The sequence below is a fragment of the Bufo bufo genome, chromosome 1, assembly GCF_905171765.1.
Source record: "Bufo bufo chromosome 1, aBufBuf1.1, whole genome shotgun sequence".
Classification (NCBI taxonomy): Eukaryota; Metazoa; Chordata; class Amphibia; order Anura; family Bufonidae; genus Bufo; species Bufo bufo.
The window spans coordinates 472,536,190-472,555,052 of NC_053389.1; the positions used below are offsets into that span (position 1 = coordinate 472,536,190).

The 18,863-nt window shown below is 44.7% G+C and overlaps 1 protein-coding gene across 5 annotated transcripts in view; it reads left to right on the forward strand.

The window, feature by feature from the left end:
• Positions 1-5,277: 5,277 nt before the first annotated feature.
• The window catches only part of SRGAP1 (SLIT-ROBO Rho GTPase activating protein 1), a 195,477-nt gene continuing 181,891 nt past the window's right edge, over positions 5,278-18,863 (forward strand). For all 5 annotated transcript variants that reach the window (XR_005774486.1, XM_040409092.1, XM_040409098.1 and 2 more), the window contains exon 1: positions 5,278-6,067. Coding sequence is in view for 4 of the 5 variants with exons in the window: in XM_040409092.1 (XP_040265026.1) it covers positions 6,001-6,067 (67 nt within the window). In the remaining variant the exon portion in view is untranslated. The remainder of the gene's footprint in view (positions 6,068-18,863) is intronic.

The window sequence follows — 18,863 nt, forward strand, 5'->3', positions numbered from 1 at the left end:
ATAACAGTCCCCCCCATGTGCCAGTATTAATAACAGTCCCCCCCATGTGCCAGTATTAATAACAGTCCCCCCCATGTGCCAGTATTAATAACAGTCCCCCCATGTGCCAGTATTAATAACAGTCCCCCCCATGTGCCAGTATTAATAACAGTCCCCCCCATGTGCCAGTATTAATAACAGTCCCCCCCATGTGCCAGTATTAATAACAGTCCCCCCCCATGTGCCAGTATTAATAACAGCCCCCCCATGTGCCAGTATTAATAACAGCCCCCCCCATGTGCGAGCAATAACAGTCCCCCCATGTGCCAGTAATAACAGCCCCCCATGTGCCAGCAATAACAGCCCCCCCATGTGCCAGCAATAACAGCCCCCCCATGTGCCAGCAATAACAGCCCCCCCATGTGCCAGCAATAACAGCCCCCCCATGTGCCAGCAATAACAGCCCCCCCATGTGCCAGCAATAACAGCCCCCCCATGTGCCAGCAATAACAGCCCCCTCCCATGTGCCAGCAATAACTGCCCCCCCATGTGCCAGTAAAAGTATTGTATATATTAAAAAAAACAAAAAAAAACACATACTTACCTCCATGTCAGCGATGCGATGCTGGCCTCTTCCGGCCTGTGTCCTGCGCTGTACGGCTCAGGCGGCGCAATGACGTCATCGCACCGCCTGCGCCGGCCTCTGATAGTGCCTGCAGCCTATCAGAGGGAGGGAAAGGGACACGCCTCTCCCTCCCCTGCCTCAGCACAGCCATCTGTATCGCTGTCCTGAGGACGGCGATACAGAATACTATGGAGATGAACGCTTCCACAATGGAAGCGCTCATCTCCCTGTGCCCCGCCGCCGCCAGCTCCGGGGGGGGGGGGGGGGCAATTGCCCCGTTCCCCCCCCCTGGATCCGCCACTGCCTATAGAGGACATTATAACTCCTGGGAGCAATGTAAAGGGGCCTTAATACTACTGGGGGCATTAAAGGGGGGCCTTATTAATACTAGGGAAATTATGGAGAGCCTTATTACTATTGGGTGCACTATGGTGGGCATTATTATTTGACACAATATGGTGGCCACTTCTACTAACAAGGACACTCTTGAGGAGAAGTATCATTATAGGGGGCATTATTACTAATAAGGGCACGATGGGAGAGAATTAATATTAATATAGGGGACTATCTGTATGGCAGTATAATTTCTGCAGTATAGTATTTAACCATAGCAACACCCCTGTCTACCTCCCAACCATCCTGGATCCAGTGGAACAGTCCTTAATTTTGAGAGCCATCTGTAGTACTGGGACACCTGGAACGGACAACACAGACCAGAAACCGGAGCAGACCTGCATGGCTCCATTTGGTGTGGGAATGTGGGCTAGGTATTAAATGGGTTTTCCGAGATTTAAGTACTTGATGACTTATCCTCTGGATAGATCATCAGTATCTGATCGGTGGGGATCCGATAATCGGGGCCCCTGCCGATCCGCTGTTTGAGAAGGTCTGTGAGCGCTGGGGCCTTCTCTGTGCTCACCAAGCACAGAGCAGTATATTATATAGCGGATGTGCTTGGAATCGCCCTCAGCCCCATTCACTTCAATGGGCACCTAGACCATGTGACTGACGAATGTGCTGTCACTCAGCCTAGGGAAAGCTGAGAGAAGGCTATGGCGCTACTGCGAGCACTGCTGCCTTCTCAAACAGCTGATCATTAGTATTTAAAGGGAGTCTGTCACCAAAATTTGACAATATAAACTGCTTACGTGGCGCTCTAGCACAACTACACAAGATTCCAATGGTACCTTTGTTGTATTCTTCTGACTTTCACCAGCTGAAAAAACATAGTTTTATCTATATGCAAATGAGGGCTCGCAAGTGCCCAGGGGCGGGGGTTCTTGTTGTAGGTGCCCAGGCTACTCTGCCTTCTTTTCATATTACCCCTCCCCAGCCTCTTGCTGGTCCCGCCCTATAAGACTGTTTCATCATCCCGAGATCCGGCGCGTGCGCAGTTCACCGCCGGCCCGGGAATGCGCACTACGATGCCCATTGTGGGGAGTGGCATCGCTTCATGTTGTGCGCATGCGCCGGCGGACCGGAAGCAAGCAGGGAGACTGGAGGCAAGCCGAGCAAGAGAAAAGTAAGTATTTGCATTGCAGTGCGCATGCTTGGGCCGGCGGTGAACTGCGCACACGCCGGATCTCGGCCGGCAAGAGGCTGGGGAGGGGTAATATGAAAAGAAGGCAGAGTAGCCTGGGCACCTACAACAAGAACCCTGCCCCTGGGCACTTGCGAGCCCTCATTTGCATATAGATAAAACTATGTTTTTTCAGCTGGTGAAAGTCAGAAGAATACAACAAAGGTACCATTGGAATCTTGTGTAGTTGTGCTAGAGCGCCACATAAGCAGTTTATATTGTCAAATTTTGGTGACAGACTCCCTTTAAGTATTGGAAAACCCCTTTAATTTTGGTGGTACAAAGGGGGCATCAGGCTGTGTGGGGAACACTTAAGGACTGTGGTTTACCTTTAATGGAGACAGAGCATGCCACTATGGGGCCCAGGAAGGGGGACGAGGGGCCCTTTGCTGAACTCCTTCGTGTGCTTCTGATGTAAAAACACTGCATTTTCATGCAACCACCGCTAGGGAGATCTCAGGGCATAGAGATGATCACAGCTTCTATTGCAGACAATGGAAACTGTATAAACTCCTTTAGGGTCCATTCACATGTCCTTAAGTGTTTTGCGGATCCGCAAAACACGGACACTTGCAATGTGCGATCCGCAATTTGCGGATCCGCACATCACAGACACTATAATAGAAAATGCCTTTTCTGGTCCGCAATTGCGGACAAGAATAGGACATGTTCTATTTTTTTCAGGAACGAAATTGCGGATCCCGAAAAAACAGATACCGAAAAAAACGGATGCGGATCCCGAAAATGCGGATCCAGGAAATGTGGATTTGCATCCGTTCCAGCCCCATTGAAAGTGAATGGGTCTGCAAATTACGGAACGAATGCGGACCCAAATTACGGACGTGTGAATGGACCCTTATACTGCTATATCCGTCAGCGGCCAGCCCCATAGAAGTGTATAGAGCAGGGCCACAGTTGTGCAGTGTGCTTCCCATTCTTTTTAAAGGAACTTCTGAAAATAGCCAAGCATGGCTCTTGGCTATTTTCGGAGCCCCTATAGGAATGAATAGAAGGCGGCTGCGCATGCGTAGTGCTCCCCCCAGCACTTTGTGGGCTCTGTTCTAAGCATTGATCAAACATTGGGGGCATATCCTAGCAATATGCCCCCAATGTCCGAGATAGGAATACCCCTTTAATTAAAAAAAGTTTTTATTTGCACTTTGTGCTGTTTTAACATTTTTCACAGGTATAAAAACAAATAAATTAAAAATGATAAAAAAAATTAAAGCACCAGGTCCTACCGAAAAAGGGTGGAAAAATTATTCACATAACTGAACAGAAAAAAGTTATGGCTTTCACAGATGCATGTACTAAAGAAACAGAAAATGCACCGTTTTGGGGAGGAGAAATGTAAATGAGTCTGGTCTTAAACTGGTTAAGGGGGTTCTCCAGGCCACTAATGTTTTTGGTCTATTCTCAGGATATCAGATCGATGGCGGTCCAACACCCCCTCCAGTCAGCTGGAGCACCAGGAACTATACAGTATACAAGCAATCTGCTTTCGTCCTTACACAGTACAGTACAGTGGAAGTCCGAAACAATTGATTATCTTATCTGATATTGATGACCTAAGGATGGGCCAGGGATCAGCAACCTCCAGGAGAACTACAACACCCAGAATCCTCCTTTCACTTCTATGGTTGTTACAAGTAGTGGTGAGCAAAGCTTCGTTCAAAACTTCAGAATAATACTGTACAGAGATCTGTCTCCGTACAGTATTAGAATGTATGGGCTCCGATGAGCCGAAGTAAGTTATTCGCAAAATTGCGTGAGACTTCATTGGATAACTTTGGTAGTTTGATTTTTAAAGTGGAAAAACACTTTAAAACTTGTAACCAAACTTGGCTTTGGTTCCAATTGGTACCTCGGAACCGAAGCTGAGTTCTTTACCAAGTTTTAAATTGGTTTTCCACATTAAATATCAGCTACCAAAGTTTTTCAACCAAGTCTCACGAGACTTCGCAAATAACTAACTTCGGCTCATCGGAGCCCATACATTCTAATAATGAAAATGAATGGGTCCGCACCTGCGGAACGGATCCGGACCCAAAGTGCGGACGTGTGAATGGAGCCTTAATATGAAGTTTTGAACTTGTAGCATCCGAAGCTCGCAAACAGCCAAGCAAGTGTGCGAGCTGGGAGTTGTAGTTTCACAGTAGATGGAGTGCCGAAAGTTACTGACCCTTGGAATAGGCCATCAATATGTTTACGCCATGTAGAGGATCAGTAATTCTGCCCCAGTGTAGTTTTTGAAGTGCTATAGGTGCATGCATAAGGCTGCATTCACACCGGGCATTTTGTGGTAGCAAGGTTATATACCAACACTAGTTGTAACCGGTTCCTGAATGTCATTCTTCCATGCTGAGATCAATCTCCACAGTCTGACCAATGTCTTCAGTGAACTGACTGTCTAATGTATGTGTGTGCACAGCCCCTGACCTGGAATGACCTATCTGCTTATCAACAGTTCATACTGGCAGGGTGGAAGGCTAGAATTATATTCTCCTCCAAGTACTTGTAACAGGGGCGCATTGGATTGGCCATAGACCTTACCGGGAAATTTACCGGTGGGCCGATGCCCAGGGGGCCGCCTGGGCCCTCCTCGCGGCCGGGCAGTGGAAGTTTTTGAGGAAGTATTTGGTGATGGACGGTGATATTTGGCTCTGTTGGGGTGGAATAATGTGCCACAATATGGTATAGCTGGCCCTGCTTCCACCAATTTGGACCTGACAACAAAACTGGGCCACTTTTAGTATTTTTTCCAGGGCCACTTTAAGTTCCCAGTCCGCCCCTGACTTGTAATGTCAGCCCTTGGCCTGGAGTGACTGGACATAGTGACTGGAGTACGGAGCCCCAGCGAGCAGCAGCACTCTGCACTATCACCTCTGTGTGCCAGCTGCAGGGCCCTCCACTTGTCACTAACCGCTGGGAGACTCCCGTCCACGCCTCTCATTGGCCCACACACCAGTGGGACCTCGCATCCTTGTCTCTGATTGGTGGAACTAGCTGTCAGTTAGCGGCTGCTAGACCCGGGCAGTGCCGGCGTGAGGAAGGCGGGGATTGGGAGGCTGTGGCTCCTCCCTCTGCCTCCCAGCCGAGTCTCGCAGGGTCTGGCGGCGCAGTGCTGTACTACGTCCGCTGAGGGGTTACCAGGAAGGAAAGGGGGTAACACTGCAGTTGCGCCCCCTGTTAGAGACAGGTGCGGCGCCCGGAGTGTGACGGTGTCCCGGTCACTCCTTCTTCTCCTCTGCCTGGAATTGCCGGGCTCTCTCCGAGTCTTTGTGTTGTGGAGCGGTCTGTGCCGCCGCCGGGTTAGACCATGCTACTGGCTGCTGTAGCCATTCATCATTTCACTGCACACTGAGCTCCCTATTATTCTCTGCTGCTCCTAGAAGTGACCTTCCCTCCCTACGTATCTGCTGTGTACTACTACTCCTGACGTGTTACCCGCCTCCAGTATCCGTGCCCTGAGAAGACCGGGCGCCCTCTAGTGTTCGGGTGGAGGCAGCTGCTTTCCCTCATTGATTGAACCAGTGCTCTGTCATCCCTGTATTCTCCTCTGTGCCCCTCTTCCTCTCTATTGTCCTCCTCTACCTACCCCTACTTCTTATCTTGGTTGGCACCAGACCTCCAGAGTTCCTCCATTCTCCTGGGCTTCTAAGATGGCATTTTTGTTGACCTCAAGAGTCGTCTTCCAGGAAACTTCAACAGAGTGAGCTCCATCTCCGGATAACTAGTGGGCAACTTACACGATTGGCATTGAACAAAGACCTAGAAGAATCAGAATACGTCCAAGACCCCAAGGAAGGGCGAGAAGATGTCTACCCCAAACAGGTTCAAGAAAGACAAAGAAATCGTTGCAGAATATGAGAGCCAAGTGAAAGGTAAAGTTGTCAGAGGGTTGGGTGCCAGTGTGGGTATGGCAGAGGGTGCATGCCAGGCTGGCACTGGTGGATTCTGTCCAGATGGTGCTTGCACAATGATCATACACAGTTCTTAGCTTAGGAAGATGTGCCACCCTGTCTGATCGGAAGTGCCACCTTACAAATGAGGATCTGATGGGGAAATCTTGCACATTAATGTGGCTGATAACTGCTAATGTCTGTGGCCTGAAGGGTTGAAGGCTCTCAGATAAGAACTTGGGGGCATCTGGGTGGTCTAGAGTTCAAATTAGAGCGTCATGGCATGAGCTACAGAGACCTCCTGCATCATGACGGCTGCAGGCTATGAGAATTCATTGAGTTGCTCTGTGGCTGCCATATGTAGGGGTTGCACTAAGGCTCCATTCACACGTCCCCAATTTCGTTCTGCATTTTGCGGAATGGAATTGCGAACCCATTCATTCCTATGGGGCAGCATGATGTGCTGCCCAGACACGGAATTGCGGATCCACACTTCCGGGTCCGCACTTCCGTTCTGCAAAAAAATAGAACATGTCCTATTCTTATCCGCAATTGCGCACAAGAATAGGCATATTCTATTAGTGCTGGCAATGTGCGGTCCGCAAAATGCGGAACGCACATTGCCGCTTTCCGTGTTTTGCGGATCCGCGGCTCCGTGTATCCGCAAAACACGTTGCGGACGTGTGAATTGAGCCTTAGGGCTCATGCACACGACAGTGTTTTGCGTTCAGTATACTGGCCGTTTTTTGAGTTCAGTATGCGGTATTTATACTGAACCATTCATTTCAATGGTTCAGCAAAAAAAACTGAAGTGTCTCCGTGTGCATGCCATTTCAGTATTTCCGTATTTCTGTACTGTGAAAAGATAGAACATGTCCTATTCTTGTCTGCAAATCATGGTGCTTGGCTCCATTCAAGTCAATGGGTTTGCAAAAAAACGGAACACATACGGAAATGCATCCGTATGTCTTCCGTATCTGTTCCGTTTTTGCTGAACCATCTATTGAAAATGTTATGCCAGCCCAATTTTTTTCTATGTAATTACTGTATACTGTATGTGGCATACGGAAAGGAAATTGAAACACAACGGAAACAAAAAATAGAACAACGGATCCGTAAAAAACGGACCGCAAAACACTGAAAAAGCCATACGGTCATGTGCATGAGCCCTTAGGCTGCAGTCCTCTAGGAATCGCTCTAGTTGCTCCACAGATGCAGTCCTTAGGAGTTGTATGGTTGCACTCCATAGGAGTCCATTGAGTCAGTCTATGGTTGCAGTCCCTAATAGCGCGTTCCATTGCTCCACGATTGCAGTCCATAGAAATCCACTGACTGCGGCCGCTGGAGGACATTGTGTCACATCACAAATGCAGTCTGGAGAAGTTTCCTGATCACATCATGGCTGCAGTCTATAGAAATACAAACGGGTTGTCCAACAATCATCATTTATCTCCTGTTCACAGGATGGGTGATACATGTGCAGTCACTGGGTCCCCCACTGATCACTGGGTCGGGGTTTCCAAGCCCCTCGTTCCTCTTCACTCCATGACCTCAGAGTTTTGTATGGAAAGTTGGCCAACCATTTAAACTTAGTAGAACTGATCTCTCCCATTTAAAGGGAATGTGAATAACTTATTGTTTAAATCAAGTTTTTATGTTTCATGGTTATTTTTCATTTTCCTTGTCAATATATTTTAACAAAAACCATAAAATCCTGCAGTTTTCGCACTGGCCAGTAAATCTAATAATAGGCGCCACTTCTTGGTCTGTACAGATCACTTTTCTTGCCTGCTTCACTGGGTCGGGGTTTCCAAGCCCCTCGTTCCTCTTCACTCCATGACCTCAGAGTTTTGTATGGAAAGTTGGCCACCCCATTTAAACTTAGTAGAACTGATCTCTCCCATTTAAAGGGAATGTGAATAACTTATTGTTTAAATCAAGTTTTTATGTTTGACATATTTTTAAAGAATGATGGTTATTTTTTTTTTTCCATGTCAATATATTTTAACAAAAAACATAAAATCCTGCAGTTTTCGCACTGGCCAGTAAATCTAATAATAGGCTCCACTTCTTGGTCTGCACAGATCACTTGACTGCAGTTACCTGCTTATCTATATACAGAGGTGATATCACTACAGGAAGGATTAAAAGGACAGATAAGACATGATCCACCATATCACAGCTTATCTACTCCCTCCTGACCCCTGCGCAGGTCACAGAGCATGCCTAGAACACTCTCCCATGAATGTCAATAGGGTCCTCTCTGGACCATTGTGCCTATGGCCCATGGGGCTGCCATAAAGCAATTTTCTTAAAATAAACTGAGGTGACATAAATTTGCATACAAGTCACATGACCGCCTATAACCATGGCTTTATCTATCCCATTTATTGTCAGTCTATGCAGTGTATTCACACACACACAATATGGTGCACTCTGTATGGTACAGCTACATGGGGGTGTCCGCAGCGCATATAGCAATGTTCCTCAGTAGCAAAATGGGCACCAAGTGGTGCGCATCTTGTTAAAGGGGTATTCCCATCACAGACAATGGGGGCATATCGCTAGGATATGCCCCCATTGTCTGATAGGTGCGGGTCCTACCTCTGGGAGCCGCACCTACAAGGAGAACGGAGAGTGGAGAGCTGTGGCTGGGGTCCGTCCACCACCAAGCGCTGCTCCCATAGAAGTGAATGGGAGTGCACCGCGCACGCCCGGCCCCTGCTCACATTCATTTCTGTGGGCCAGACGGAAAATTTCGGTGGCCCCATATAAATGAATGGAGGGCCGCTGCGCATGCGCAGTGCGCCCTCTGTTTATTTCCCCGCTCCGTTCTCATTGTAGGTGCGGGTCCCAGAGGTGGGACCTGCACCTATTAGACAATGGGGGCATATCCTAGCGATATGCCCCCATTGTCTGTGATGGGAATACCCCTTTAAGGATACCCTTGGGGGAAATGTATATCCACAACCGCAATTGACATGCTACGGATTTAAAGGGGTGTTTCGGTTTTGTGGTATTGAAGAGCTGTACTCCAGATAGGTCATCACTTTCGGATTGGTGGGGGTCTGACTCTCAATCAGCTGCTTGAAGAGGCTCTTGAGGCGCTCCATCCTCTTCAGTGTCTATTTGCCGTCCACATTGGAGTGGTGGTACATGGTAACTATGTTCACTGTACAATGTAGACAGTGTACAGGTCAACATTGAAGAGGACACAGAGCTTGGACGAGCGCCGCAACTCCTTTAAACAGCTGATCTGCAATTGTAATTGTTGAACAATCCTGAAGATAGGTAGTCAGTTTTAATAAACTGGAATACCCCTTTAAATTAGCACCACGTGTTACTTTATGTCTGGAGTTTCTTGTGGAAAATATTTACAGGATGTGGATTAGATTTGTGGACATCTCGTCCACTTCTACTGTAAATGCTGTGGAGCTTCTGCCACTCTTGGCTATATGTATTGTGCTGGCCTCCGAAGGAAGGTTAGCCCTTAAATCCAAACGGGGTTCCAGCATCTCTCACTACTGGTGCTGATCTGGTTTCCCATGTCTGCTGTAGATATTCTTCATAGCTGCACATGGATTTTCTGATAACTGTTAAACATTAACATCTGAGGGAACTTCCACTGGCCGACACCGGTTATCGTTTCTGTTGGATCGTGAATCATTTTTGTCACGGCTATGGCCACCTTAATTAGCGGTGTGGGATGGTTAGCTGGAAGACGCCGCTCATATGTTTATACCTCACTCCATTGAGTTTAATGACTCATTTGGCTGGCTAGAGCCCCACTACTAATTACTGAAAACTGTTTTGCATACTGTTCTGTATATTCATTAAATATTGTTGCATTGATGTCTTTTTAGTAATTTGTCATAGTCTGGCTATTGCTTCATGGTTTATGTGTGGTCAAAGTGTATGGGGTTTTTCCATGAATGACAGTGTAAGAACAAAAACAGTGTCATAATTTTTTTAAGGTTTGGTTCACGGAGCATGCTTGTACTGTAATCTATACAATTCAAGGGGTTCTGATCAGCGGGAGTCTGACACCCAGAAGGCAGAGGCGCTGGCAGTAGTGCTGCGGACTTCTCGCAGTATCTGCAGGCCAAGTAACGTCACGAATATTATCACTGCCCTGAGTGCGGCTCAGTCCCATTGAAGTGATGCTGATTGGAACCTATGACACTGGCTGACCTGTTACATGTGCACTTGGCAGCAGAAGACATCTGTGTTGGTCCCATGTTCATATGTGCCCATATTACTGAGAATAATGACGTTTTAATATATGCAAATGAGCCTTTAGGAGAATCGGGGGCGTTTTCATTACGCCTAGAGGCTCTGCTCTCTCTGCAACTACCACACCCTCAGCACTTTGACAGGGCCAGGCAGGCATGATTACGTTTTCACTGCCTGCCCATGTCAATCAAAGTGGAGAGGGTTCTTCAGCTAACACTCTCGGTCGGTCTGGGAGATGTGGCTGACACACAGACCATATTTGCGGGCCAAACGTGGTCGTGTGAATGAGCAATTTAGTTACAAGGAGTCATCTAATGTAAGGTCATTGAAAATGTACTGAGGTAGAGAGCCAGTTCTTGTCTTTTAAAATTCAAGATCATCTTACTGGGGCAAGTGTATTAATCCTGTCTTATTTAGACAGTGTAAGGGTCCATTCACACGTCCGTTGTTCCTTTCCTGATCTGTTCCGTTTTTTGCGGAACAGATCTGGACCCATTCATTTTCAATGGGTCCTGAAAAAAAAACGGACAGCTCAATGTCTGATTTTTTTTTTCAGGACCCATTGAAAATGAATGGGTCCAGATCTGTTCCGCAAAAAACGGAACAGATCAGGAAAGAAACAACGGACGTGTGAATGGACCCTAAACCTGGGCTGTGTTCACATCTACAACCTGCTGGAGCTCACCATATCCAACATAGTCGAATAATGGCATGAATCACTGGATCCCCATTGGCTACAATGGGATCTGGCAACTTTCTGGTATAATGCCGGGCAGATACTCACTGGATCCCGTTGTAGTGGATGGGGATCTGGTGCTTTGCGGCATTATTTTGCTATGCGATTTCACAATGCATATATATGTAGCGTTAGAAAGGCTATCTGAAGATGCACCAAGTTTATTGGTGTATGATAATTTTGTTGCATTTCAGACACTTTACACCACCCATTGGTTGGCTTAGGCTACCATCACACTCTCGTTTGGTGCGGATCCGTCATGGATTTGCAGAAACGCATCCGTTCAGATAATACAACCGCATGCATCCGTTCAGAACGGATCTGTTTGTAATATCTTCAACATAGCCAAGACGGATCCGTCATGAACTCCAGCGAAAGTCAATGGAGGACGGATCCGTTTTCTATTGTGCCATATTGTGTCAGTGAAAACTGATCCGTCCCCATTGACTTGCATTGTGCGTCAGGACGGATCTGTTTGGCTTAGTTTCGTCAGACAGCATAACGCTGCAGACATCGATTTGGTGTCCGCCTCCTGAGCGGAATAGAGAGGGAACGAAGGCAAAACTGATCCGTTTTGGACCGCTTGTGAGAGCGCTGAACGGATCTCGCAAACGGAAAGCCAAAACGCCAGTGTAAAAGTAGACTTAGTTTGCGCCCAAATTTTAAACCACGTAACTTTTCCTTCTTAGCCATGACTCTTGTTGAGTAAAGTCCAAAAAGTGTCTAAACCACTCAATAAATGTGCCACAAGGCATGTGTGCCAAAATTCTGGCTTAATTAGAGACAGAATTTTGGTTGGTGAATCTGCCCCTTAGTTCTCTGTTGGAATATCATAAAGCCACCTGAAAAACATTTCTCTATATTATTTGGTAACACACGTGTCTGTTATTGTAGTTGTTTGACCTTCTGTACGAGGCAGGACCACAGAAGCTCCATATGGCACCAAGAAGCATTCCTTCTGAAATACGGCTTCTCTTTAGAAAATCCAGGATACTGGATCCACATGTCAATTTGCCCCATTGTAATTCAGTGGTGGAGCTAATCCACAGCCTTTCTGTGCGGAATCTGTGACAATGATGATATGCTGTGGATTAAAATTATTCCCAATGGAAATTTTCCTGAGCATTTTAGCAAGTTGTAAAATACCCCATTCACAACAGGATCTCAGCGGGTTCTGTGTGGGTTTAGGTGACCTCCTAGATTGTGTTGATACTAATCTAATGTGTATGGGGAGCTGAGACTGATCTGTTCTAAGAATTAGAGGAGCCACTTTGGATTTTTCAGTCAGTGGTTCTTTATCTACTCAAGATAGGACATGATTCATCTGAGCAGTCATTTGTGGTAAAGCTGGTGTATGTATTCGGCTTCTATTGTCCTCGTGGGAATTATTCATAAGGAAATTCTTGAAACTCTTCTGTGTCCCTGCGGCTGTGGCCTGGATATGTTTGGGCCATTGCTTAGTGACATATGCTGTTGCCAATGGCTGGCACATCTCTCATTTAGTACAAGTGCTGATAAGTAGTGCCAGCCGTCCCACTCCAGAGAGAGTTATATGCCGGCTCTTCTTACCGCATGATGGGAATCCTACACTGGATCGCTGGTTTTTGTTGTTCTTTAATACTATGATATGATCATATATATTTTATAAATGATATATAACATTTACTTTTATAATAGTTCTACTTAATATGTAGTACCGGTATATTATATGCTAATGAAGACAACACCTAGCATCAGTACTACAATGCAGATTCTTAGAGGGCACCTGTTCGCAGATTTGTACCTATGACACTGGCTGATGATCTGTTACATGTGCACTTGACAGATGAAGGCATCTGTGTTGGCCCCATGTTCATATATGCCCGCATTGCTGAGAAAAATGAAGTTTTAATATACGCAAATGAGCCTCTAGGAGCAACGGGGGCGTTGCCATTACACCTAGAGGCTCTGCTCTCTCTGCAACCTCTCATTTTTGATTTACAGGACAAGATATGATGGCGTTTTCACTGCCTGGCCCTGTTAATGTGGAGAGGGTGCAGCAGTTGCAGAGAGAGCAGAGCCTCTCGGTGTGACAGAAATGGCTGTCAGTCCTTGTGTAGTCACTAGACTCCTAAGCATAAAAGAGGATTTAAAGGGGCCATTTTAACCTAACTTAAAAATGTGCTGGAAACCGCACTATAATCAGCTAATGAATATACTATTGTAAACCCATCAGTGCGGTTGTCCACCACTTGGCAGCGCCACCCTCTGGTACAGTTGGATCCCCTGTTTACACAGTGCTCTGGTTCAGACATGGCCGCTGATGGAGGACCATGTGACTAGACGTGGCCATTAGTGCCCTCAGTTGAATAATACTGTGCATGCTGTGTGCAGTTTTATTCAGTGGAGGTTGTTGATGGTCAGGTCTGGTCATCTACCCCTCCATCAGCTTCCATGGGGAAGCCGCTGTACTACACAAGAGGCCATATAACAGTATATTGGTAAGCAGATCATAGCACATTTCTGAATGTTAGTGACCAGTCCCTGTAATATGAATCAAACACAAGTTTTGGTGCATCGTTTTCAACTGAATTATCTGCCCGACTCCTCCTGCTTTATAATTTGCTGAGTGCAGTGTAGCAGGTCCCCTTTAATAAAGGGAATGTATTGCTATCTTATTGACAGGTGCTTGGTCCACCATCTGTAGACCTCTTTTTGAAGTGGTGTGACCCATTGATCTTCTTCTCCTCTCTCCTTTTGACTATGACTGACACCTCTGGCATTCCCTGTGTTTTGCTATCATTAAAAGAAAAGTAACATTTGGACTTGTAAGAAGACTTCCTGCTGGGGCCGCAGCTATTAAGAGACTACAGGCTGTCAGACAAATGACTAGTATTTACCAGCCAGTAATAAAATGGCCCTTCTCAGTAAATGCTGGGGATTCGGAGAACCCTTCTGGGAACGTTAGAAGTTGGGGAAATGGCAAATAACATTTTATTGGCTGGAGCTGTCAGCTTGTCTGACATGTCTGGTTTAGAACAGACTTGTGTTCCCCATAATGTAATAATTGTGGAGCTTTTTTTTATTATTCTGTTCTTTTACTCCTCCTCCTACAGATTTGAATAAAGTGACAAAGGGGTTTTGCTAGTAGGGTTGTGTCCCTGCACATCCTCACACTGTGCAATCAAACTATAGGGACATGCCTTGCAGAATCACAAAATTCGGACACGGTCCATCTGCTGTCCACATTTTATTTGTGGACCCATTGTTTTCAATTGATCCGTGGTCCGCATTTTGTGGTCATGTTGTATCTTTTTTGCAGACTAGATATATTACTGATCATCAGGGTGGATTGGATTTAAATCAAACTGATTTAAATCACGATTTAAATCACTAGTCATTAAGGCTTGATTTAAATCATAGTTTTCTACATAAAGACTAATTCTTGCTGGTATAACTAATAATATGCAAGTAGATGAAGATTTTTAGAATAGCAACTTTTCATATTAGTTTTTTTATCCCCAGTTTAATAGGTTAATCATTCATATTTGGACAACTTTTCTGTTGTTACTTAGGAAGGAGAAAAATAATAATTACCTTAATAATAACAATTTAAATAGATTTATTCAACTGAAACAATAACATTACAGCATATGTTATTTGCTTAAACATCTTCTTGTGCAGATCTATTCCACTCCAAACAATCAGAAAAATATTGTTTCTATTCTATTCACTGAACTTCTTTAAACTTAGCACTGAAGGGGTTGATTCTGTATTCATAGGTTTGTAGAAGTTAGGATTAAGGTCTTTTTCTCATCTCTGTTCATGTTATAACATTTTTGCTGTGAAGAAGAGGCATGTGATCTCTGCTGAGTCAAATTCAGTTTTGAGAACTGCAAAAGTAAACCAAGCATCTGTGATAATATCTTGTAGGCAGAGAAACTTCCCAATAATCTTACAAAAACCTCTGGAAGAGCATGACATTGTGAATGGATTAATGGAATTTATTTACCAAAAAAATTAAACATATACAGCCTTATTCTACATAATTAAAAAACTAATCTTCATTTCATGATGGAATAACCCTTAGATGGTAATATATTTTCCTCAAAAAGCATTTTATATAAAAAAAAAATCTGATTTAAATAAAAAAATACGATTTTAAATTAAAAAAAATCATATATATATTTTTTTAAAAATCATTGATTTTTATCCATCCTGCTGATCATCCATGTGCTTTCCGTGTCCATATGTCTTTTCTGTAAACAGATCATGTCCTATACTTGTCCGTAAAATGTGGACTGTCTGTAAAAACTGTGGATGCAACATGAACCGCATTTGTATTTTGCTGATGTGCGGATCACAAAACGGATACGGTTGTGTGCATGGGGCCTAACTGGCATATAAAGTAGATAGTGGATGAACTGTAATTCATTTAGTAGTGCTGTGCAAGTTGCTCTGTACAAAAGACATTTTCACCAGGTACTTGGAAAGCTTCTGGAGCTCAAGGCTGGAACATTTGTCATTTTTATTCTCGAAAGAAATGTTGCCACTTCTATAGAATTTCATAGTCTTGATGCAGCAGTGGTCTCTGTTCTTGGATGTTCCTGCCAAGGAACGAGGGAACAATCTTTCACATTCATTATTACAAAACCGTTTTCTTCATGTTTGTTTGCTTTGCCTCCTTCTCTTGAAATGACGAGACTGAAATCTCTGATGGCCATGACTTCTAATGTCAGTGTATGTGATGCCCCGCGCCGGTTTGTGTTTGTAGAGGCACCTCAAGGGTGAGTAAAAGGTGACTTCTGCATTGGTGTGTGGCATGCTTGGACATGTAGATGGCTGTAGGTGTGGGATGTCATGGTGCTGTAAGACTTCTAAACTATGGGTGATTGCACTTTTTATCTTCCTCTTCTGTCAGATACATTGGTGACTGTGGAGGGGTTGGGAAATGAACAGTAGAATCTATTAATATGAAGCCTGGAGGCTTCATCTGACCCATGGACAACTAGCTGGAGAGCTCTGGTATTGTGTAGTGTAAAGAAACGCTGAACGTGATAGACTGAATGACTCACTGAAGCAGGAACACAATGTATCTCTGATTTCCAATACATAGGCTTCGTGTTTCTCCAAAATATATTGGCCTGAAATGGTGGGACACAATAAGAAACATACATTTAGGATTAGCGGTCATATTTTTGTTCCATTTTTAATATAGCCCAAGTGTGTGGATGGAAGCCAGGATGCCCAGCTCTTGCCAGACATGACAATCTACTAGTGAGTGATGGGAGCACATCCAAGCCTGGCATTAAATCAGAATTTTGATCACTTCTTTTCCATTTTGTCTTTAAGTTAGCAAGTGTGTATTCACTTGTTCATAACCTTTCCTGCAGTGTGACAATGAGTTGCATCAGGGGTGTTTGATGCTTCTGGGAGGTTACACAAGCACAGCTTTGTAGTTTAACAAATGTGGAGCATCCATGGCTTTGTTCCTCTCCTGTATCCTGTGAGCAAAGCTTGTGGACTCGGTTTGCTTATATTTAGCATGGCTGCCCCTTCTGCCTCCGTGGATGGGGCAGATGGCTTGTGACGCTTCAAAGCTGAACCTTGTTAGCCATTTGCCTTAAAAAAACAGGGCACTGTTAGCACAGTATGGGAGCATTGTCACACACAACAGGGCGTAGGTGTCATCTTCCATCACATGGCTCAGCGAGTGCACGATCTATAGCGGGTGAAGTGGAAGTAAACTTGAGTCATGCACAATTATCAAGAATGAGGAAAAATAGGAAGTGATGGTAGAGATCCCGAGTGAGATCCAGACACGCTGCGTCTTAAAATGGAATTTGATTCTTTGTGATAGCTGTACTACGTGAGAGATTTTTTATTTTTTTTATTTGTGATTTGTGTTAATTGGCAGCACTGAAATATACCTAGAGGATATAGGAACATGCCCTGATGACCCCAGGTCTACAAGAAATGTGACGGTGATACAAGAGGAGATGTTATGATCATAAGGCTTGAATAAGTGCTATGTGTGTTCAGGGTGAGAGGTTGTTGGTGTGGAGAGCTTGTAGGATAGTCATATAGGTGTTCTTCAAGAGTTGGTGATACTGTGATGGACAGAAGCAAAGCCCTCCATAGGACGTAGCATAGCAAAGTCCTGGAGGTGGTGATGAGGGACAATGACAACTCTAGGACCTTTGATGAATGGAGCTAGGTTCCTAGGTAGAAATAAGATAAGGATAGGTGGGTGCACTATAAAGGCAATAATGCATCATGTCTATTATGAGATGAGTGTTTGGATTGTGTGACTACATCATGACATGCTCTTGTCTTTACTAGCATTGCACACAGGGGACAACACAGACCAGAGGAAAGCTACCCCTGCAGAATAGTGTTGTCATGTAAGGGGACATATTCTTACAATAATGTTGTATGTGAAACTATATAATATATTCAGGACTAGACGAAGAATATTAGGCCCCTTTCACCTGATATATATGCTGGCCAATGCTCCCAGTGTGTTCCTCCGACAGGTGGCCGCAAGGTATCCCACTGTATAGGCATATAATGGCATTGTCCACTCTGCAGTATACTTTTTTTTATACTGTATACCTTCTGATTGTTTTTTTTACAGTATAGGACACTCTTTGGCTAACATTGTGTGAATAAATATGCATAGCGTCTATGGGGAGATTTATAATTTGACCGTATTGTATAGTCCTTATGTGTTGAAGTCTGGAAATTGCCAGTACATTGCAAGAAATGCTGGATGCACATTGCCCTATAGCTCGGCTTTCAGATCATATATATACTTTTAGCTAGTCTGTTTGCAGTTCATGAAGGAAGCACACTGGGGCGAATGAATATAGGTCACCATGTTGCCGCATTCTATGGCACAGATTGATATATTATGTCATTTGTACGGTTGTTGTGTGCAGTGGTTTAGTAGCTCACTATAGTCATCTCTGCAGCTACACCATGCCCAGTAGAATCTTATCTAAGACCATTCTTCCTATTCTACTACAAAATATATAATTACAATGAATCCTCATGAACATGGCAAAGCCTGCATAGTGGCACATGGCGTCCCCGAGCTCCCGTGTTCCGGAATTATTCAGACACTTCTGTAATAAAGCATGTGATGAAATCTCACCTTGATATTCACGATCCCCAGTGAAAAATCTCAAATTGCTGTTGTTGAGATGGAAGCATTACTTGTAACTGTCTTCACCTCTTGTAAAGTGTTAGTTTCAGGACGTGACATATTTGTGAGTGAAGTCTGCCACTTCTTCGTGGTCTTCGTCATTATTTCAGAAGAAAGATGCAGAATTATCAAAATGGTAGATTTACTGTGGTTGTGGACTTTGTCCAACTGTTTTATTTGTCAGAACATCTATCCTTATTTCCACGTACTGGTCTGAAAAGGTGGAAGAACCTATAATTATAGGCACACCAGCCATATTCATCTGGACCGCAGATGCCCTGGAGCGGCCTAGCTGCCTAATAAAGTCAGCATTTTTTTTTTTGTTCATCTTTGCGTTAAATACAGGGTAGGTTTGAAACTACAAGGATTTAGGGCTCATGCATGTTATGGGCCCATAGGTACCCTGTATGCTGCCATATAGTGCCTCCCTCGATATCTCAGTAACAGTTCAATGATATACTGCACACTATATTGTTCTCCTCACAGGTTCCTCGTGCATAGGTATTCTATAGCTATTTTAGGTGTCTTTTTCAGGTTACCGCACATTTCTTCATATAAAACTATGCTTAGGCTACTTTCACACTCGCGTTTGGTGCGGATCCGTCATGGATCTGCACAAACGC